Source organism: Lemur catta, chromosome 10, assembly GCF_020740605.2.
Source record: "Lemur catta isolate mLemCat1 chromosome 10, mLemCat1.pri, whole genome shotgun sequence".
Taxonomy (NCBI): Eukaryota; Metazoa; Chordata; class Mammalia; order Primates; family Lemuridae; genus Lemur; species Lemur catta.
In genome coordinates, this window is record NC_059137.1 from 12099621 (window position 1) to 12123405 (window position 23785).

Here is a 23785-nt window from a genome sequence, read left to right on the forward strand (position 1 = left end):
TATTTGAGTTCAGGAGTTCAAGGCCAGCCTGGGCAACATAACAAGATCCTGTCTCAAAGAAACAAAAGTATAATACAATGCCTAGCATCTAGTAGGAGTACAATAAATAGTAGCTATTGTAGTGTCCAACTGTTGAAATTTTTTTAAAAGTACTTTAAACACACATTCTTTTTCCAAAGTTGAGAGTCCTGTTCTTTCTTGGAAGTATATTTTAATTTTGGGAAAAGCTAGATGATGAACTCAAAGTCCTGGCTCCCAGCAACCCCTTCCAATCTAGCTATACACTAGCTCATATGTTCATTTTTACAAATGAGTGTGCACACACAGGCCCTTTTTGTATATAAAATACTTTTACATGATTATCTTATTTCATTCTCACAATAACCAGAGTGGTGATTACCACTCACATTTTACAAGAAAAGCAAACTGATCTTTCATTTCTCAAATGCTCCTCCTGCTCCAGGGTCTTCAAACATGCCATTAAATCTGCCTGATGATCTTCTCCCACCTTTTTAACTGACTGCCACCCATTTTTCTTTCAGATTTCAGCTTAACCATCACTTCCTCAGACGATGCCTTCCTTGGCCACCTCCTACAACCCAACTAGGGCAGATGTCCTGTAGTACACTCATAACACCCCGTACTTCATCATGGGACTTAATTGTTAACAACACAAGCTAATATTTGTATAACTGAGTATTGTCTAATTCCCTCCATATGATCAAAAGCACTACAAGGACTAGTCTATGGTTGTCTTCTTCACTGCTGTACACCAGTGCCTATCACAGTGCCTGAACCTAAGATACTGTATAAATGTGACGAACACACGAATGAACGTTCAGAAAGATTATGCCCTTGCCCAGAGTCAAAATGCTGGAACCAGAACTGGAATCTACCTCTCCAGTGGTCCTTTCTGGGCTTCCCAACACTGCCTCCACTCTCTAGGTTTGCCAGATTTTTGTTAGAGACAGTAGGGCATGTTCTTTTCTAAATTCAGTGTCACGTCAATAAAGGTTCTTATAGCATCTGACTATACACAGAATCATTATGTCATTGGCACAAAGAAGGAATGAGGCACTTTAACGGTGGAGAAAGAGCTTTTGACTAAGACATCGGATAGCTGGATTCCAATATTTCTACCTCATCACCCTCTGCCATCCCCCCCGCCACCTAGGTTTTGTTTCCTCAACTATAAAACGAAAGGGTCAGGCCAGGTTTTCATCCTTTCCAACTGTAAAGCTCTCCGAGATTCTGGGAAATGCAATAGGTTGTTAAAGGAAAAGGCACCAAGCTTAGAGAGGATTCGGGAAAGAGTCTTGGTTCCAGGACTCCCTAGATAGGTGACTTTAGATTGATCAAACTCTGGACCTCAATCTCATTTGTAAAACGTAAATGACAACAGTGTATGCATTGGGTTATGTAAATGGAGAACTACTAAAAGGACAACTGATTTGCCACTGGGCAGCACAGCGAAGTGGTTAAAAGTTCAGGCTTTGGAGTCAGACAGACCTACGTTTAAATTTAAGCTCTACCACATGAGCCGCGTGACCCTGGTAAAATTGCCTCTTTGAGCTTCCGTTTCTTCAACATGGGAGATAATAATACCTACTCCCAAGGGATTGTTCTGAAAATTAAGTGCTCCCGTTAAGTAGGGTGCTACTAAATAGCGGCAACTACTTAGTAAGTACCCCCCGTCCCCGCCCCGCGTCCCCTAAACTCCTAGCTGGTGAGACCCGCTCTAAAGCCACAGATCCCGCCCCCAGCCGTAAAGGTCAAGCTGGACTTGAAATGAATGGGTCAGGAGCGGCAGTCTGGTCCTCTGGGGTCCCCCTGAGGTCCTTGAGTAGGAGTCTCTAGCACCCGGACCACGCGCGCGCCTCGAGGCCCTGTCAAGGACACTCACCAGCTATCGCCCGGGTTACTAAGGAAAGACTCGTGCGACGGCGGCGGCGGCGGCGCCGGCGTAGTGTCGTCACGGGGGCGGGGCGGCGGCGCAGGCGTAGTGCGTCACGGGCGGCCTGGCAGCGGGCGGTGTGGAGGCGGACGCATCGAGAGGTTTGGTGGTCCGCGGAGTCGCGACCTGCCTTCGGGGCATGAGCTGAGGGCACAACGCCGAGGCCACGAGGTGAGTCCGGCCGCGACGTGTCCCTGTACCTCCGGGCTGGCCCCGCGAGGAGGTCTTAGAAGAGGCTGCCCACGCAGGACGGCTTCTCAGGCCCCGCCCCGGATTGTCCCGCGACTGGCCCGGAAATAACATCCGAGTAATGACCCCTCGCCTCTGGGAATTCGCGGCCAGGAATCGGAAAGCCGGGGTTCTAGGCTTGGCCCGGCTGTTAGCTTTTAGGATTAAGTGCCTTTGCTTCTCTGGTCTTTAATTTCCAAATTAAATTAATTTCCAGATGACTTCCTGCTTCCTGGGTGGTTGCAGCTCAGCTGGGAGGATAGATGTAGAAGCGTTTTGTGAACTCTGTTAATCTAAGGGATTGTCGCCGTTGCAAACCCAAAGGGTTTGCCATGCTGTCTCGATCTTTTATTACACTTTATCGTTCTTCAAAAAGCCCTGTGCTGGGCTGTCACCGATATTGTCTTATTTAAGACTCACAGCGATTTCATGAGATAGGGATATTTGTTCCATTCTGGGAAGGAAGAAGAAACTAAGGCTGTGAGTAGAGAAGTGGCTTGCATCATTTAGTAAATATTGGGCACCAGCCATAAGCCAGGCAGTGTCCCAAGTGCAGGGAATAGAACCATGATCAAGACATTCTAGTGAGGGAAACAGAAGACAAAATATTAAATAACACATTGAATTAGCATTATATGGGAAGAAAAAGGTAGCTGTGCTGTAGAATAACAAGGGGGTCTATTAGGGAAAGCTTTTTGTGGCAAGGGCACATAAAGGGAGATCATGTGACTTGCTAAAGACACAATAAGTAGATACAAAAGCAGGGTTTGAATCCAGATCCTCATATACTGCACTCTTCCCATTGAAACATGATGCCTTTTTGTGGTATTATGTAGCTATTCGTATTTTTGCTGTTCTTATGCACAAGAAAATGAGAAGGTCCTGTCATTCAAGTCACAGCTCAAATGTCATCTCCTTTAGAGAGGTCTTTCCTCCACTCAATCTGAAGTAATCCAACCTCATGTCACATCACCCTGCTTAATTGTTTGCAGCATTTATCACAAATTATATCTTGTTTATTTTCCTTTTTGTTTTGTCTCGCTCGCTTTCCAAATACGAGCATCCAGAGGACAGGGACCTTGCTTGTTTACTGCTCTGACTGCACAAACTAGGCAATGCCTAGAAAATAGAAATTCAATAAATTTTTTTTAACGAATGATTTGTTTAAAAACAAGGGAGAAAGAAAAGCAAGGAGAAGACAAAATGTTTCTCCCCTGTTTACAATCGTGGGATTCTGTTTAACCTTTGTCTCAGGAGGTTTAAAAGCAAGAGTTATAGCTTATTCGTTTTTTCTGTTTTTAGTACATAGCCCAGGATTTACAGTACCTAGTTGCTTGCCATACATTGCTGAATATATTGAAGATGTGAATAGGAAAGGAAGAAAATATCCTCATGTGCTGGGAGTAGAGAAATGTGGTCAGCAATTACCTAGGGACTGCATGTGCTAGGCTTTAGAGGGTGAGATGAATAAGAGGTAATGGCAGTGTCAATGTATGTCAGCTGTTTTTTTTTTGTTTTTTGAGACAGGGTCTCACTTGGTTGCTGGGGCTGGAGTGCAGTGATGTCACCATACCTCACTGCGAACCTCAAACTCCTGGGCTCAAGCAATCCTCCTGCTTCAGCCTCCTGAGTAGCTGGGACTATAGCTACAACCCACCATAGCTGGCTAATTTTTTCTATTTTTTGTAGAGACAGGGGTCTTCCTATCTTGCTCAGGCTGGTCTTGAACTCCTGGCCTCAAATGATTATCTTGCGTCGGCCTCCAAAAGTGCTAGGATTACAGGCATGAGCCACTGTGCCCAGCTGAGCTGTTATTCGTAAGACAGTTCCTGCAGTGCTGACCTCTGAGGCACTTCTGGATATATAGGACCCATGTGTTCTCTAGCAGGGAATTCTGAAGTCTGACACAGCCTACCATCTTCCCAGGCCCTTTATCTTTTCTTACTCTACCACATTATACATTTATTAAAGCTTTATTTTACATCTGTCATCTCGTTTTTGGTCCTCTTGGCAACCTTATGTTATAAGCAGGGCAAAATTTATTATTTAAAGATGAGGAAACTGAAGCTCAGAGAGAGATGATTTCTAGTGGAAATGCCACAGTTTGAAAGCAGGTCTTCTGACACCAAGCTTTCTGCTCTTTCCACTGCTGTCTCTATCATAACTCTCACTCTTTTTGGCTAAAGACTAGTAATAATTTAAGCTAACATTAATTGAATGTTTCCTAGGTACCACGCCCTGTTCTAAATGCTTTAGGTGTATTAATTCAGTGAATCCACACATATTAATAATTTTATGATGTGTTATCCCCATTTTACAAGTGAGGAAATCGAGGCAAAGAGTGCTTAAGTAAGTTGCCCAAGGTTACTTACACAACTAGCAAATGGCAGAACGGAGTAACTAAGGAGGAAATTAGTCTCTTCTTCCCAGTCTCTCACAAAATACTAGCCATGATCATAGCTAGTATGTATTGGTTACTTCCTGTTAGATACAGTGTTGAGTGATTTTTTTTTTTACGTGGTATCTTTAATCTTCACAACCATCTTATAAAATGAGAACTTTATCTCCATTTATATATATGAGGAAACTGAGGCCTAGAGAGTTCAGGTAATTCACCAAGTCACACAACCTACTTTCAAACCCAGTTCTAACTCCAGAATCTATGCACAGATTTCCTATATTGCCTCTTCCATGAGGAAAAGGGATGTAATGCTGCTCTTGCCTTTAATGCTGTTAAGACTCACTTCCTGGTGGTTTCCAAGACTTATTTTGGGTGACAGTTGTTGAACTGTAGTATCATGTAGTAATAGAGAATTTGGCCTTCTGCCCAGTCAGCCTCTGGCTTCAGAGGAGGAAAACTTTAGTTTCTCCACATAGAACCACGCCCCTTTCACCTTAAATGGCAGCTTCTACGCTCTGGCTGCCAGAGGAGCTGTCCCAAGGGAACTGGTTCTGGGGCCCTGGTTGTGGAATAACTGAAGCCTTTGAAGGACTGCCCAGAGGGCATGCCCTCCTTGAATAAATGTTTGTTGAGCTGAATTTGAAGTCTCATGTTCACAGTGTTACTCTTCTCCTGCCTGAGTGTTCACGTTTCCTTTAGTATTTCATAGAGATTGATGGAAGCAGAAACTAAAACTCTTCCCCTGGAGAACGCATCCATCCTTTCAGAGGGCTCTCTACAGGAAGGGCACCGATTATGGATTGGCAACCTGGACCCCAAAATCACAGAGTAAGTCTAAGTCACCTTAATTCACTAGCTACAAAATTGGGATGTTTTGTGGTGATGATATTCAGAAGAATTTTCAAGGGATATAGGATATATTTTGACCTTTTTATGTTTTAATTTATCTATGAAGGGATAGAATGTTATTAACCTGTTGTTGTGTCACTTTTCTTACATTTGGACTCTGCTACTGCAAAGGCACAGACTTGAGTGTCCTTTAAACCATATACCTCTTTTTTCCTACTTGTTCTTCCGTATCCGGCTATTTGAATCTTTATACCCAGTGGCTATAGGGAACTAATTTCTAGAATCAACCTTGGGCATTCTTTTGTCCCAAAATGAAGGAACAAGTAGAAGTCTTGGTACTTTTGTACACAAGCAGACAGGTGACACTTGACTATAATTCAAGCAGCCACAGAAGCATAGTAGGCGGGAATTGGAAGGGATCTTAGCGATCATCTCAGTCCCTTTGGTTTTCATTCATTCATTAAATGAGTGCCAAGTGCCATGCTAAGCAGTTTTCAGACCTTTTAAGAACGTGGGCTGGGCGCAGTGGCTCATGCCTGTAATCCTAGCCTTCTGGGAGGCCATGGTGGGGGGGATCGCTTGAGGTCAGGAGTTCGACACCAGCCTGAGCAAGACCCCGTCTCTACTAAAAATAGAAATAAATTATCTGGACAACTAAAAATACATATAGAAAAAATTAGCTGGGCATGGTGGCGCATGCCTATAGTCCCAGCTACTCGGGAGGCTGAGGCAGTAGCATCGCTTAAGCCCAGGAGTTTGAAGTTGCTGTGAGCTAGGCTTACGCCACGGCACTCACTCTAGCCTGGGCAACAAAGTGAGACTCTGTCTCAAAAAAAAAAAGAAAAAAAAGAACCTGTCTTAAAAGTAATCAGAAGCTATATATAAAATAAAAGCTCAGAGTTGCTCTGATTAAAGGAGAGAAGAGGTGCCCCCAAAGCCTTTTGTCAGTTGCCACCCTTTCTTTGGCAATCCCTGTTGAGTCTCTGGAACTTCAAGGGCTCTATGGAGCACACTTGAGAACCTCTGAGATGTTCCATCTCTTTTATCCTACAGTAGAGAAAACTGAGGCCCAAGAAACAGAAGTACCTTGCCCACGGTCACAAAACTGATTGAACTGTCCTGACTTCTTGCTCTTTTCCATCACAACCATTATAGTGGAAAGGACTTTCTTGGCAGAGAAAATTGAGAGGTTTTGTGATAGGTGAAAGGCGGGGCTTGGTGGCAGAGTAGGATGAGTGGATTAAGCTGTATGGGGTCAATGCTTAAATGGAATGTGGAATATTCCATGGAATATGGAGTATATCATCCATCTTAGAAGTTATTCTCTTTGGGATAGTGTTAGAGGCAAGAGGAGAGGAGATGGGGAAACCTGCTCGTTTGGGTCTGGAATGAGGGAGGTATAGGTGAGGGTTGTGATTAATAGAAAGAAAAAGGAATATAAACCTATAGATCATGACAGAAAGTTTAGTTCCTTAAACCTGCTCAAGCTCAAGTCAGCTAAGTATAAACACATTTGGGTCCCTGTAGAAATTATGGTGGTCTTTAAGATGTGTTGTCCACATTATGTTACCTTGTCACAGGGACACTAGAATAGATTGCATTTATTTATTTATTCAGTTCATGGCTTTGAGGATAAATGTGTGAATCTGCTCAACCTCTCAGTTAATGTCTCTTCATCAAAGAAGCTTTTTCCAATATCTAAAACCCAAACTATTTGGGATGCTCCCAAGAGTGTTTTTCCATTCCCACCTCTGCTTGTCTGCATGGAAATCTAAAGCACGGAAACAATGTTGGCTGTGTTGGCCACGGTTGTCTGTAATGAGACCCTTGTTCTACTTGTGTCCTTGACAGGAAAGTTCAAATGAGCATTTGCCACCTCAGTTTATGTCATAAGTTGGAGTATGTGAATGTTTTCTTCAGTTAGAGCATTAACAGGAACATTGTATCAAAACTTTCCGCTGATATCTCTGCTCTTTTTACATCAGGCGAAAGGTGGACATCAAGTACTAACCTGTAGATCAGAGTATGCTGGCTAGAAGTACTCATGCTCTCCCTGTGGCTTCCCCACTTCCATTTCACAAAAGGCCATTTTTACTGTTTTTCATCTATGGATTCCTCACCTTAGGACATTTCATCTGTCTGACAAACTGATTTGTTAAATACTAATACATTTCTTTTTAAAGACATAATTTACTTAATTACACCAAAGAAACCTGACCTTTTAATAAGGTAAGTCTTATGAAGGTATATGATTTCCTTCTAAGTTTTTGAAATATGTAAATTTCTGGATCATGTTTCTCTCAGGGTAGGTAATGGTGAGCCTAACATTCCCAAACATTGACAGATTACATGATGTAACTTATGAGTACATAGGGTACCTGTTTTGTAGTCCAATCTCAGAAGTTATTAGTTGAATCCAAATCTCAAAACTTCTAATTATTCTTGACAAAGTTTGCAGAGCATCCTCCAGTTTTCCCAGTTAAACTTACCCTTCACCTCCACATTGCTGCCAATTCCTACTGTTTCCTCTTCAAGAGAGCCTTCTTATCTTTCTTTCCTATGTATATCCCTACTCTCTACCACCTTTCTTCCTGACATCTTTATAAACTAATTTGAATGTCCCTCCTGTTCAAATGTTCTCTTACCTCTTGTTAGAAAACAAAATATTTACTGTCAGGAATGGTTATGGGAATATGTAAAACAGCAGCAGTTTTAAGAAAAAAACAATACTTTTCCATTCAATTTTTTAGTTTATTTTGTAATTAGTTCTAGTTATTCTGTGTAGTGCCTGTTGGTTACTAATCTGAGTCCTGCTCAGGTTACACTAGGATACCTATCAGTCTCCTCCCTACAGAATGTTCATTCCTAACTGACTGTCTAGCACTCTAATATTGTGCTTCTTGCTTATTTGTGTTCATTCTGTGGTTGCAATACTGACCACTTTAGGGCTATGCTGAATGCCAGAAATATTTGTATGACTAAATCTTAGAGGTTTGGATTTGAGGGAGTGATGACACACTCTTGTTCATGGAGGTAGCAGATTCCAAACCCATGTTCTTTCTATATTCTGATTCCTCTCAAGTACATTATATCTAATGTTTCTTACTGATAAAATGAGAATGTTCAACTAAGTGATCTGAACATTTCTTCTAACTCTAATATTCTATGATTTTCTCATATGTGAGCCCTTAACAACTTTGTGAGGTAAGTAAAGCATATTTTTCCCCTATTTTATAGGAAGAGTTAAATGAGTTGGCTCAGTTTACTGAAGTAGTTAATAATTAATTTCCCACTGTCTAATTTAGTACTCTTTGCAAAAATATTCTAGTAATTGAACATTTTATAACCTCAAGTGCCCTAAAGTATCCTAGAATATTCTAAATTTAAAAATGTGAGGACTTTTAATTGTTGTGGAACCTAATTTAACTGTAAGAGTAAACAATACCTCAAAATATCATTGCCTGTCCCTTAAACAGAGAAACTGAAAAAGTTTATGTTCGTAGACATTATCAGTTTTCCATACTGTGGTTTCCTCTAAAAAAGTTAATACTGGCTTTCTTTTTCAAATATTCAATGTGCTGTGTAGGAAGCCAAATTAATAGCTACTGCATTATGCATAAGAACTAGTCTGAGAGAGAACAAAGCCAGTAGAAATTCTAAGAGAGGGAGCATTCTAAGTGGAGGGGAAATCATAAATAAAAGTATATAAGTAGGAATAAGAAAGATTTTTATGTGTGAGCAGAATATCAGGAAGGCCGTTTTGAGTTAAGGAGAGGTTGAATACGAAATGAATATGAAAATAGTAGTTGGGTAGATAGAGTATTATCAGGTTAAGACAGTTTTTAAAATTTGACAGGTTTGAACTTCATGTAGAAAAGACTCATTGTGGGTGTTTAGCAGGAGACTGACATCATGGAAGTGATGTTTTAGTAGGGAAATTCCACATCAATGTGTAGGATGACTTGAAGGGACAGAAACTGAAGATGAAGACTAGTTAGGAAATACTGCCATAAACCAGCCCTGCTAGATAGAGACAGTGAACTTGGAGACCAGTGGGTGAGTCTGAGACATGAAGAAAGTGATTGAAAAGCAGTGGATAGTTGAAGATGATCCTGCGGTTTCTTGCCTGAGGAATGTAAAAGAATCGTGTCAACACTGACCAGTGGGGCCGGGCGCGGTGGCTCACACCTGTAATCCTAGCACTCTTGGGAGGCCGAGGTGGGTGGATTGTTTGAGCTCAGGAGTTCGAGACCAGCCTGAGCAAGAGCGAGACCCCATCTCTACTAAAAATAGAAAGAAATTATCTGACCAACTAAAATATATATATAGAAAAAATTAGCTGGGCGTGGTGGCGCATGCCTGTAGTCCCAGCTGCTCAGGAGGCTGAGGCAGTAGGATCATTTAAGCCCAGGAGTTTGAGGTTGCTGTGAGCTAGGCTGATGCCACGGCACTCACTGTAGCCCGGGCAACAGAGTGAGACTCTGTCTCAAAAAAAAAAACAAAAAAAAAAAAACAAAACTGACCAGTGGGATGGCAGGCAAGGAGCACCAGTTTGTAGGGGGGAGGGTAGTTTGGTGTGTGTTAAGTAAACTTAAAAACAATGGAGAGTCATTCAGGTGAATGTCCTGATAGAGACTTTCGGGGACAAACTAGGTAAGCTAGAATGCAAGGGACAATAAAGGCATGAGCATGTGAGAACAATGTGTTTATCCCTGAAGAAACCCATGTTTCTTTCTCAGCCCATTCCTTATTTTTCCTTCACTGTCCATGCTTCTTTCTATGTTTTGGTTTGCAAGAAACAGCCTTTACTGTTTGCTTACTTAAATTGGAAACACAATAAGACCATTTAATAACGTACATAGCATAGAACATAAAAACCCTCCTCATAATCTTATAAAATTTTCTCTAAAACAAATTGTATACTAAAAACAATCTTAAATGTCATTTTACGGGCTTCCCATTACCTACAACATGAAATTAAAATTCCTAGCTGGGCAAGGTGGTGCATGCCTGTAATCCCAGCTACTCAGGAGACTGAGGCAGGAGGATTGCTTGAGGCTAGGAGTTCAAGGCTGCAGTGAACTGTGATCACATCACTGTACTCCAGCCTGGACAACAGAGTGAGACTCCATCTCTTAAAAAAGAAAAAAAAAATTCCCTAAGCACACAACATCCTTCACAACCTGTCCTCTGCCTGCCTTTCAGCCTCATCTTACTGTCTACCCCCACTCTTTTCCAGTGAGTCAAACTCTTTTTCACCTTTATGTCTTTGCATGTGTATTCACTCACACTGACTCATTCCACTCAGATATCACTCCCTTTTTTTTTTCTGAGACAAAGTCTTGCTGTGTTGCCCAGGCTGATCTTGAACTTCTGGGCTTGAGCTACGAGCTATCCTCCCGCCTCAGCCTCCTGAGTAGCTGGGGTTATAGGCATGTGCCGTTGTACCCAGCTCTAGATCTCCTTTCAGGAAGCTTTCTGTAACCACCACCTTTCCTGCACCATTGGCCTTCCTCTTTCTGTGGTGCACATGTACATACCTCCATGTGCAAGTATCACACTTTTTTGTAATTGTTTGCCTACGTATCTCTCCCCTAACCAAAATATGAAGTCCTTGAAGGCAGAAACCTAGTTTTATTCACCTGGATAGTCCAAGTGCCTAATTGGTTCTCAACACATAGTAGATGTCTGTTTTAACATTTACATAGTTTAATTATTAATGTGCCATTAGTCAGGAAGGTTGTTTTAAAGACTCATTGCAGAAAACACTGATTAAGTTACAGAAATGGGGTAGGGTAGGGGGTGGCTGGTGAGCTAATTCTCTAGCTCCTGAAGGCTGCAGAGCACACATCTCACGAAGTAAAGCAAGCCTCTGCTGAGTAGTGAGCTCTCCCACACTTCAGCAGCAGATAAAAGTGCTTGCAGATGTGAAAGCAGGATCCTTCAGGCTTTTTTCACTATCAGCGCTTGCAGTCCCCATCTCCAGGAAGCAAAATAGTAAACATTTCATTCCTTTTGTTTCGGTGTTCCTATAATTTCAAGAAATTATCAGACAAGAAAAGAAATCCTGGAGAAGTTGAAAGACACAGACCTAAGCAGATGTTCCTGGAATCTTAAGGTCGCACTTCTCGGGCAGAATGTGTTTGTTAGCTTTATAAAGAATAATCTGTCGGCATTTTTTTTTAAGTAAATTAAAATTCATTTCTTAGGAAATGCCAATCACATTACCTTCCTGCTATTAAGCATAATGGAGCTAATGAAAAAGATGACCAACCCTCAGTAGCCCTTAGATTGTTTTTTAAGAATGGGTTTGACCCCCCATTCTCTGGCATCTGACACAGTGTTATGGTTTGAATGGGTATAGTAAGTAGAACATGCAGCTGTGAACCAAAGATCCTGGGGGGAAACTCTCCTAGCCCATCTGTGTATCTGAGAGACTCACTGTTGCCGTAAGCCTATTCAGAAAATCAAGTAAAACCAGAAATTTACACTTGAGGTGTCTCCCTTTCCCCTGAAGAATCACCACCTACATTGTCACTAGTGATTGAGGTCTCCTGATGAAGTAGGGAATTTAGAAGGCAGGGAATCATGGTGGTTTCCTCTTTCAAAACAGGTCCAAACACTCTGGGAGGCCGAGGCGGGAGGATTGCTCGAGGTCAGGAGTTTGAGACCAGCCTGAGCAAGAGCGAGACCCCATCTCTACTAAAAATAGAAAAAATTAGCTGGACAATTAAAAATATATATATAGAAAAAATTAGCCGGGCATGGTGGCACATGCCTGTAGTCCCAGCTACTCGGGAGGCTGAGGCAGGAGGATCGCTTGAGCCCAGGAGTTTGAGGTTGCTGTGAGCTAGGCTGACGCCATGGCACTCACTCTAACCTGGGCTACAAAGCGAGACTCTGTCTCAAAAAAAAAAAAAAAAAACAGGTCCAAAAACCAGATTAATAACCACAATATGCCTTGGGATCCTTGCATCCTGCCCTAATACTAAACCTGTATAATGTCTTCTTGTTCCTTTGTGTCAGACACCTGATCCAATATAATGGACTTGCTTGTTGATGTGCATTAGTATCAAATTTAGTAGAGCTTATGATCCATTTCATATCTTTCTGCCTCCCAAAGGAGATGCTCGCTCGAGAATGAAATCTTGATGAGTTTCTCCTGGAAAACAATGTGAATATAAATGTGGCTATCACGGCAACTTTACTGACTCCCTGTGGGGTAGAATTCCCAGTAATAACAGATTTAGCATGTGGGCTGATACCTTTTTAGTATCACAGGGACAGCATTGTTTAGAGAAAGCCTTGACTCCATTTGAATAGCACAGAGGATGCCAGGAGGAAGGCCAAAGGAAAAGGAAACGGGAGAGCTGTTGGTTTGTCTCACCCTTACATCAGATGACAGGAAGTCGGAATTGAGATTGGCCACAGCAACCTGTTAAGGCCACATCTGTTTGAATAACTTAAAAGCTCTATAGAAACCAAATAAGTTTTAGAGTAAGGAATCCAAGAAGAGCATGAGAGGCAGAGTGGCAAGCAATAGCTTGGGGTGAATATCCTGCCAGGAATAAATTCTTCCTTGACCACCTTTTTTCTTTACTTGACTATACCTCAGAGTATAAACTGTTGAGGCAACTAAGGCTGTATAATTACCCATGGCTGGATGATTTATAGGACTGGCCAGGTTCCCCTGCCCTGTGCAAGACTTGTCTCGGTCATATAGTGGTTCCACATTGTCCTAATGTTCAATCACATCAGGGATTGAAACTCTCAAGCACTTAGGGAAGTATGACTAGCTGTGGTTTAATTTTTGGCAGTTTCTCACAAGTGCAATTTGGATCTAATAATTAATTACAAAATCTAATAGGGAAGTCTTCCAGGACTGTTTTTTTGTTTGTGTGAATGTGTATGTGTTTGTTACTTTGTTTATTTTTGAGATAGGATAGGATTTTGGTCTTTGGAGTGTGGGGGTGTGTTTCTGATGGAGTTATAGTTATTCACAAATGCCATTTCAATGCCAAGAAATTAAAAATAAATAAATCGACACTATTTTTGAGCTTTTCTCCAAAAGAAAAACAAATGGTACTTGTGGGCCAGACAGCTGTTTGTAAGGTGTGGTTTTTTGTTTTTTTTTTGGTTTGGTATTTTTGTGTTGGACAGAGGCATAGCCGTGACAATTCTAGTTCCCATTCCAAATAGAGGCAAACAACTCTGTTTGCCAAATAAACTAACACAGCAGTTTGGAGGAAGGCACAGGGCGGGGGCGAGAGATTTTATCCCTGGGGTAAATTATCTCCTGCTTTTATCTAGCACTTCAGGCTGAGTACCCAGCAAAATTCTGGAGCATACTAATGGGCTCTTCTTTTTCCACAGATACCACCTCCTCAAGCTCCTCCAGAAGTTTGGGAAGGTAAAACAGTTTGACTTCCTCTTCCACAAGTCAGGTGCTTTGGAGGGACAGCCTCGAGGGTACTGTTTCGTTAACTTTGAAACTAAGCAGGTAATTGAGCTTCCTCCCCTTATCATAGTACTTCTCAAACTCATAATTATTCGGGCATCTCTCTTGACTACTAGAATAGCAGTTCCTTATGGGCAGGAACCATGTCTGATTCATCTCTGTGTGTCTTACACTGAGTCTTAAAGGAGATCCTCAGTAAACAAATAAATTAGGGAACAGCATTCAAAATTTACCCTCCCTTGTCTCAAGGTTTAATGTGACAGACTGACTACTTTTCTGATGAAACGCTTTCAGTTGGCCACACTGAGCACATGGACATCCCCCTCCCCATTCTGTTTGCTTGTTCTTTTAGTGGCTGGTCGACAAAGCCTCCTTTTCTTTCAGTAGTTTTGCCCTATGGTATAGAATCCTATCTGGTGAGCCACCCACGAACTTTTTTTTTTAATTTCAGAGTATTACAGGGGTACAAACATTTTAATTGCATAAATTGCTTTTGTACCATTTGAGTCAAAATTATAAGTGTGCCCATCCCCCAGATAGTGTGCACTGTACCCATTAGGTATGAATTTACCCATCCCCTTCCTCCCCCACAAACTCTTTTATTTTGATTTCTTAAAAATGTACCTCTCTCAATGTTTCAGAACAAATGCATATAAATTTTAATATATAGAGAGGAAGAGTACATTTAGCTTCAACCATGGTATATATGTGTATCTCCTTGTATTAAAATTTAGTCCTTGGAGTGGAAATGCATTGATAAATTGAATTTGAATGTACTGAATATACAGATGCTGCTTAATACACTCTATAACTTTATTCATCATATATAAGAACATTGCCTGGTTATTGTTTTATTAATAATAATTTGTATGAGTGCTTTTCTTATTGTAAAAGTAATATGTGCTTATTATAGGTAAAAATATAGATAACCAAAAAATAAAATTTAAATCACTTAGGCCAAGACCCAGAAAGGATCACTGTTAATATTTTTAGTCATATATCTTTCTAGCCTTTTTTTCTGTCTTCACATTCACACACACACAAACACATATACAGTGTGTAACTCAAAAATAGGATCATATTATCATGTTTATCACTCAAAGTATATTAAAATTTTTCTGCCATTTAATCACATCAAGGTAACATTCTATATCATATTGTGGTTTCACTGGTGTTTGTATGTGTGTGTGCATGTGTAAAATCATTGATCTTTATCAGAGATTTGTGCATGTTATTTTATATGACTTAGATTGCAGTTAAAAATTAATCAACATCATTAATAGAAGATATTTGACTAATTCCCAATTGTTAGCTATTTGAGTTGTGCCTAATGATTTACTAGTGTAAACATCACACTAGTGAATATTTTTATAGCTCTAATTATGTGTATGTTTAATACATTTTTGGAAATAGAATGGCATCATCAAGGGCCATGTATATTTTTTCTTAATACAACTGCCAATTGCCTTCCAGAAATGATATATGAGTATGTTCTGAGATGTATGAGAGTATCATTTGTCCTTACCAGTGTTGGATATTTTTTATTTTCTCTAATTTTTGTAAATATGATAGGCAATAAGTGATACAATCAAGTTTTTTTTTGAGAAAAGTGAAAGAATGCCCTATAGGATTAGCAGTCTTAAATACTTTATTCTTCCTTAGTGATAGAGTGTGATGAGAATTCTTGCAGACAACTAAAATCAGTGGTAATGTTGGGGATAGATGTTGCTTTAAAAACACTGAACTAAAAGTCACAAAGCCTAGCTTATATTTCTGGCTCTTTTATTTATTAACTTTGAGCAAGTCTCTTAACCTCTTTTGGCCTCGATTTTCATCTAAAAATGGGGATTAAAAATATACACCCTCCTTACTTTATAAGAAGTTGGAAGACTAGATGAGGATACATAAGGAAACACAGTTGGCATTTAGTAGTACTATTGAATACATGAACTTTGAAACAATGTACAGAGATAGGAAATTATTTTTTAAAACACCATCCCCTGCTGGCGTCTTATCACTGCTGATACGTCAGAACTAATAGAGTGCCCTATAAGTTCTAATTCACCAAGTGAAACTTAAAAGAATAAAATGTTGCTTCTCCGTCATTCTAACTTGTGCTGTGGTGGGGCAAGGATGGCCAGGGAATAACCAATGACTTACACATAGTGGGTACTCAATAAATATTTGTTAAATGTCATACTGGTGAGCTCTGAAGGAACAAGAGAATCACAGGTAAAACCAGACTGGAATGCCTACTGGTATTATGCCTCAGTCTCATATAGACTCTCCCTGCCCTCTAGGACACCTTAATCCTCTTCTCTTTCTTAAGGGCTTCTTCACCCTCACTAAACATGGGTTACACTTGGCTGAATGCCTCATGGTTACCAGTGAGGCAAAGAAGATTTGGCAGGATGGGAAAGTACAGCCAGGTTTCCTGGGAATGACTTAAAGTGACTATTTTACAACTTCAGGAATTCCTTTCAACCTTGTTGCTCCTGTATCTGATGGGGAAAGGGTCAGGGAACTTTTGGCTCTGAAGACCAGGTGCATAGATTGACTCACACAAATACCTTGCTAACAGTCTCTTTGACTCACTCCTGCTTTTTCCGGCCTAGTTTCCTTCACCCACATATCCTTTGATGCCATTAATGTTCCTCATTCTGGATCCAGGGAGTAAGCCCTAGTCCAGGATATAGTTCCAAGAGTCCCTAGAGGGAGGAGTACAGTTTCTTGACATAGTAGATGCTACCCTAACTAATGGAAGTGTGTAGAAAGGTATCACCTAATAAGAACAGTACTATTAGCTGACATTTGTAAATGTGTACCCTATGCCCCATGCTTTACATGTACTGCTTGAGTCCTCACAACCACCACTGAGGAACAAGTATTATTATCAATATTTTACAAGTGGCAAACCAAGAGACATTAAGTGACGTGCCAAACAGCATACTGCTAGCAAGTGATAGAGCCATGATTTGAATTTTTGTCTCACTTTAAAAAATTAATACCCTTTTTGCTATTCTGCCTTTTTAAATTATAAACTCTTGCCAATTATTTACCAAAAGCAATTTGGTTAGAAACTGAGCCAGCAAAGCTAGCGAGGCCCTGTGAAAATACATATAGCTAGTTAAGCACTTGAAAGTTTTTACTAACATTTGTCCCTTTCCTGGACAGGAAGCAGAACAAGCCATCCAGTGTCTCAATGGCAAGCTGGCTCTGTCTAAGAAGCTGGTGGTGCGATGGGCACATGCTCAAGTAAAGGTACGTCTGAGACGCTAGAGATGCTAGAGGGACAACGTCAAGCCCCATCCTAAGCAAGTCTTCTGAAAGACAATTGTCCACTTACCCATTTGCATCCCAGCCTTTCACATCTGGAACAGCCATAGTTTGGTCTCCTACTTGTATTTACCATGTGTGTTGCCAGATTTTTCTTTTGAGAAACATCTCAGGAGGGATTAAGTTCCTTCGTTATTTCTCTCCACATGCCCACAGATCCTGTTTTTGATTGATTTTTCCATGTGGCTAATGTGTATACTCAGACCTCTATCATTTTTTTGGTGGAGGTTTGTTCTTTGGAAGAAAAAGGGTATTTATTTTTAAAATTAGTTGCTTCGGGCATTATTAGACTCTTCCCAGCTTTTGGAGTCTGTGGAGAGTTTGAATTTGTTTATTCTAAATACTTGAGAAGTGAGTAGTTTGTATGAGTGCTTAAAGCACAGGCATCTCCTTATTCCAGAGATCTTGAGAATTTTTAGGGTGTGGGTTTGTGGGACTTTGCAGTGCTTATATTGTCTCCAAGCCCTGAGAAGTGGCAAACTGCCCTGTTCATTCTGTAGTTGGTCTCTTGGGGAGAATGCACTAGAAAAGCTGTGGCCATTAAAAAAAAAAAAAAATGAATGGCATTCTGTTCCAACTAGCATAGAAGTGGTGAAGTGTGTGGACTGGAGCAGTCCCAAGAGTTGATTCTCCTCCTTCTGCAGTAGAGACTTGACCTGCCTGTGAAAAGATTTGTGACAGTGTTGGAACTTAAATGTTAGCTATATGAGCTTGGTTATGGATCAGAGACACTCTTCCCCCTCCCAACAAGCTTCCCAGTAAAGAGTCACAGAAACTAAACAGACATTTAAACTCTTATGTCCAGGCTAAAAAACAAAGACACTTTGGATCCTTCTTAGTATTTCAGGTAATCACAGAGCCTTCTTAATTTCTAGGACACATTACCTTAAAAATAGAAACAAGGAGAATTACCAAATATTTTTTTTACTTGGAATCAAGTCTCGTTTGCCAAACTGTCGTTTTCTCATTCTGCATCTCATTGAAAAGGCATGTAAGAGAAATCATCCTTCATTCCTGTCTTTCATTTGAAAGTCTTTGTGCCTCAGGGTTCTCTTCTATAAATTTTTTTGACCAGACGCTCTTGATTGCTCTTTTATATTACACTTACTTTTTATAAGAAGTATATAATTATCTGACATCAAGTTAATCTACTCCTTTACTGTATAATGTTTTCAGCAACTGAAAGCCATTACTACTTTTATTCTCCACTCAGGCCCGTTAAGAGTTGAATATTATGGCCAGGTGTGGTGGTTCATGTCTGTAATCCTAGCATTTTGGGAGGCTGAGGCAGGAGGATCACTTGAGCCCAGGAGTTCAAGACCAGCCTGGGCAATAGCAAGACCTCGTCTCTACAAAAAAAATTAGCCAGGTATGGTGGTACATGTTTGTAGTCTCAGCTACTCAGATGTCTGAGGCAGGAGGATCACTGGAGCCTAAGAGTTGGAGGCTGCAGTAAGCTGTGATGATGCTGCACCCTAGCCCAGGCAACAAGGAAAAAAAAAAAAAGTTGAATATTATGTGTGATACTTTGTAAAATTTAAAGTGTTTTGAGTAAAACAAAGTAAATATTGTAAGAGATAATATGTGACAGTTTAAAGAAGAATGTAAGAGGACAACCCTGCTGTATATTTGTACCATCTGGGGATTTGAAAGTTGAAATTACTTTCCTACCAAATAAGGAGGAACTGATGTCTAGATGGAAGCTGCTTCTTAACTTCTTTTTCTAAACTTACAAGTTTTAGGCCAAAACTGTATGGATTTTTGCATTAATTCTAAAGATAAAGTAGTCTTAAAATTGTCTAGAAACATGCTCATGATAGACTGGTGGCATTAGAGTTTCTGAACCCATGCACTACAGTAAAGGGCTGGTTTCTGCTAAGGTGAAGTAATTTCCCTTTTTCTTACTTTCAGAGATACGATCATAACAAGAATGATAAGATCCTTCCTATCAGTCTTGAGCCATCCTCAAGCACTGAGCCTACTCAGTCTAATCTAAGGTAAGATGGTGTACTGTAGAAGGACACAGTTATTCAAGAGCTTGAGCCATTTCTTCATTCCACCCCTTCATTCATACCAAAGTGAATCTTCAGACTCTTAACTTAGAAAAGAATCACTAACTTGACATGAGAGATATATTCAGTTAATTTCAAGAATGTATACATTTCTTCCCCTTTCATCCCCTTAAGATCATGTACTCCCCACTTGTAGAGTTAAATCATTCAAAAAGCCTGAGTGCAACTACTACACGCCAAGCCTTGTGCTTGGCACTGGGAATGCAAAGATGAATCAGACACAGTCCTTACCCTAAACACGAGCATTTTAATAAGGCCTTAGGTCTCTTTGGCATTTGTCCTTATACACTTAATTCCTTCCCAACGATGAGTTCCCTTATACAAAATTTTAGTTTGCAGGTGTTTAATTCTATGTACTATGGCAGCAACTCTAAGTTTTGGTTCTAGATTGTATGAATTGTTAGTTACTTCTTTGGAGTTAATTCAAAGCAGGGAATCTAAGGGTTGGGTAGAGAAAGGGGAAGTGAAGTAGATGGTCGAGCAGAAGTAGAAGGGTTTGTTTTTGTTTTAGTTTTTGTTTTGCATTGTAGCCTAGGGAGAAATTTTGACAGTAACAGTAATAACAGCCAGGATTTAGTGAGCTCAGTTTGAAGCAGGCACTATGCTAAACACTTTACATGAAGTATGTCATTTAATTATCATAAAAATTCTGGTAAAAGTGCTGTTACACTCATTTTACGTATGAGGAAAATGAAACTTAAAGAGTGGTGAAATACCTTGGCTGAGGTCACACAAATAGCAAATAACAGAGTCAAAGTTCAAAACCGGGTCTATTAGACTTCAGAATTCAATCTTATAGTTACTACTAATACTTCAGGAAAGCTCCAGGCTGTAAATGCCGGAATGTAAAAGAAGCTAAAGCCTGTATGTACCAGGCGAGGGGAGAAAGATGTGTGATGGAGCATCAGTGATACATCAGGATCAGAAATCAGCAGTTAGAAAGTCAGGAAAGCGATGCCTGTTGGATAGAGGACCAGGCAGGGGAAGAAAAATGCCTTTTTTGTATGTTATTTGCACCAAACAAAACAAATTTACAAGCATTTCATTAAACTGCAGGGGGAGATTGTCCTGAAATGTTTTCAGGAGTGGTAAATTGATAATTTTATAGTTACTCATTTAAGTTTAATATCATGATATTTCTTAATGTTATGCTGCCTTTATTGTTTTAAGCTCCTGGGAATTAAAAAAAAAAAAAGTTATGACTTCTAGATTCACTGGGAGCTTCTTATATCCATATGCTATTTTCCCAATAAAATTTGAACCTCCTTGATCACAGATTGGTCTCCATGGCAATTTTCATAAACCTAACTCCTATCAGGAAGGGATGACTGCATTTTATGCTTGATGATCTTCATGTTACAATGAACATGTCTTTAGTTTCTTATGATTAATGTTTACCACTTGTTTACAAGATAGCCCAGTGTTTGTGTAGGTACGATTATTTCACTGTGACTCATACTGAATGAGTGGCTGGCTGTCCTATTAATGGAAGAGGGGCCAGAATGCATCTCAGCAATACCTCAGTGTTCTTTTTGTTGTAACTTAGTTTTTAAATTGTTTGTCCATGTAAATTTATGGGGCATGTGCAGCACAATGTATACCTTTTGAGAATCTATCTCTAAAAGGCTATAATATATGTGTATATATATGTACACTTTCCAAAGTTTCTCTCATTGGCCATAGACTATTGACAGCATCAAGAATGGAAAATAAAGGCAGCCATAGTCCAAAGGATACCCACTGCCTGAGTGCTTTGCATTTTGGTCTGGGGATAGCAATGACCTCGATCAAAAGCAGATCCCTCACAACTTCTCCAGTGTCTCCTCACCCTCTCTGGGCTGTTCTGATCCCAGCCTGATGGAGAGGAAAGAGCAAGGGCTTTAGTGATAAACTAGGTTGAATTCTAGCTCTGTAGTTCGTTAGCTGTGTGAACCTTGGGCACATCTCTACCTCTGCATTTGTTTATCTGTAAAATGTGGATGGTAACCGTTTTAGAATTATTGCAAGGATTAGAAACAATATGAGTAAAATGCGGGGCACTGTGCCTAGCTCATTGTAAATACTCAGTGAATCGTAAAGTTTATTAATACCACATTTACCTCAGTTTCATCTGCAAAATAAGAAATACAACATACCTTATAATGTCGTTTTTCAGTCCTACAATAATTACATTTAGTGCCTGCTCTCTGCCTAGCACTGAGGTGTTAAATGGTGTCTAGTCTGAAGAGTAAATGTAAAGATACGGGAAGTACTCCTAACAAATGTCTGAGTTTATATTAAAAACTTAATAGATGGTTCAGACTTAATCTCTTTCTTAAAATGAGAACATTAGTTATTTTTGTCTTTTATATACAGTGTTTAAATGTTCATATTATGGTATCTTGTTTCTGCTCTGATATGCGTGTGAGAGGCACAAGGAGATGAAATATACAACTATTTTCTGAATGTACCTAAGTCTACTCTGATCCTCCACTATCCTTTTTTCAGTGTCACTGCAAAGATAAAAGCCATTGAAGCAAAGCTGAAAATGATGGCAGAAAATCCTGATGCAGAGTATCCGGCAGCGCCTGTTTATTCCTACTTTAAGCCACCAGATAAAAAAAGGACTACTCCTTATTCTAGAACAGCTTGGAAATCTCGAAGATGATGGTTGTGAATTAGTGTAGTGACCAAAGCAAATTGGTCTCCACATCTGAAATCCTCTACCTTTGTACTTTGTAGATGTGAATGGTACTACCCAGAAGAGCACAGTCACATGTTAGAGTTTGGTAACATAATGTTTTGGATGTTCTTATGGATGTCTCTTCCCTGAACTATGTGTGGAATTGAGTGTCATCCAGAATAAATAGGATTGTGTCCCAGATTGTGATTTGAACCCTGGGACGCTCTAATTGGCTGGTTTGTTTGGATTTGTAACTCCAGAAACATTCTATAGTGTGCCAGAGAGAAAGGCAAATACACAGAATGTTATTATTTAAATCAGGAAACTGAATGTATTAACATCCATTTTTTTAAAAAATTGAGCTTTTTTCTATGCTCACATGTCGTTACAACGTGAAAAGTAAGAGACAAGGAGGGGAGTGAGAGACATTTAAAATCATGTTCAGAACTATTGTTCCGGAATTTACTATGAATCCCTCCAATTGGACTAGAAAAGAAAGTTCTTGGCCAAAGGGAGCTGGTTCTTTGAACAAATGTTGTAATAATCTGTTTGAGAATTATGCTTATTGTTTCAAAATCCCAATTAGGAAAACATGGTGTATATCTTAAAATTGTTTGCATTGACAAAACTGTAGAATCAAATTTAGCATTTTATACCACAACGGAAGTTCTGTTTGGAAATCCAACTTTTATTCTATAATGATCATATTTTTAAAATCTAAATAATCCTGCCTTCTATAACACCAAATGTTGTTATTAATGTGGAACTTTTAAAATTGCACTTTTTGCATGAGATTGTTTTTATAGCATGAGAATGTTCTATTTGGAATTGTATCATGGTCCAACTAAATAGAAAAGGCAAAATTTCTTTAAAACTATCAAACATATTATTTTCTAATAATCGTGTAGAGGTCTGAGTAGAAGAGCTTGCATGATCTTGTGCAGGATGAGGAGGGGACATGCAGTAGACACAGAGAGTCAATGGAGCAAACACTACTCAGGCACCAAGATTATAATGACCTCATGATATAGGTAGTTTTAAAAGACTGCATGACTTGAAAATGATTCTTCTAGAATGTACTTCTTCCTAGTTATTTTTGCCACTTTGAACATTCTAAATATAACAATATAGAGAAATAAATAAACCAACAGATTTGGGAGTGTGTGTCTACGGCACAGTTTTGGTCATTTTGGTGCCAAGTTTAACAGACTGTTTCATTGGGCAGCACCATTGCTCCTTTACCAAGTAAATCAATCACTTTGTTATTCCAGGTGCCATTCCTGGTGATTACAGACTATTTACCACTATTGTTCCTAGCAAGAGGAAGCTTTCATTATAGGAACTTAAGTCTTCCCGTGAGTATAAATTTAATTTAAGACACTTGAATCAAAACTTCAGCATAGTGAGGTTTCAAAATGCACAAAACTGTTCAGAGAAATTCTTACCACTTTTCCCAAGGTTAATCTTTTTAGATAGCTCTAAATGTCAAATACTTTCTGCATTTATTAGCTATGTCTATCTATGATGCAAGTAACTCTCATTTGGGGGATAGTTCAGAGAGGTGGGAGCACTGTCTCCCATTTTTCTGGTGACTTCTTGGAGTTTAGAAATCACCATTTTATCCTTAAGTCCTCAAAGGGGTTCTGGTGGAGTAGAACTTACTTAATGCAAAATAGTATTCTATTTTTAATAGGAAACTTTGAAAATACTTAGAATTATATAGAGTTGTTTCCTTTAGAAACCAGAGCTATTTATTTGTATTTAAAGCAATGTTTATTATTTGTACCAAGTCTTATCTCTCCGTGTGAATAAATGTAAGACAGTG

The 23785-nt window shown here is 39.7% G+C and overlaps 2 protein-coding genes across 2 annotated transcripts in view; one reads left to right on the forward strand and one right to left on the reverse strand.

The window, feature by feature from the left end:
• MRRF (mitochondrial ribosome recycling factor) overlaps positions 1–2175 on the reverse strand; it is a 55228-nt gene extending 53053 nt beyond the window's left edge. The window contains exon 1 of the mRNA XM_045563834.1: positions 1904–2175. The gene's annotated coding sequence lies outside the window, so the exon portion shown is untranslated. The remainder of the gene's footprint in view (positions 1–1903) is intronic.
• On the forward strand, positions 1904–23785 carry RBM18 (RNA binding motif protein 18). The gene is made up of 6 exons (XM_045563835.1): positions 1904–2125; positions 5283–5411; positions 13806–13932; positions 17065–17151; positions 19138–19223; positions 21786–23785. The coding sequence occupies exons 2-6, from the start codon at positions 5299–5301 to the stop codon at positions 21943–21945; spliced, it is 573 nt and encodes a 190-aa protein (XP_045419791.1). The 5' UTR covers positions 1904–2125; positions 5283–5298; the 3' UTR covers positions 21946–23785.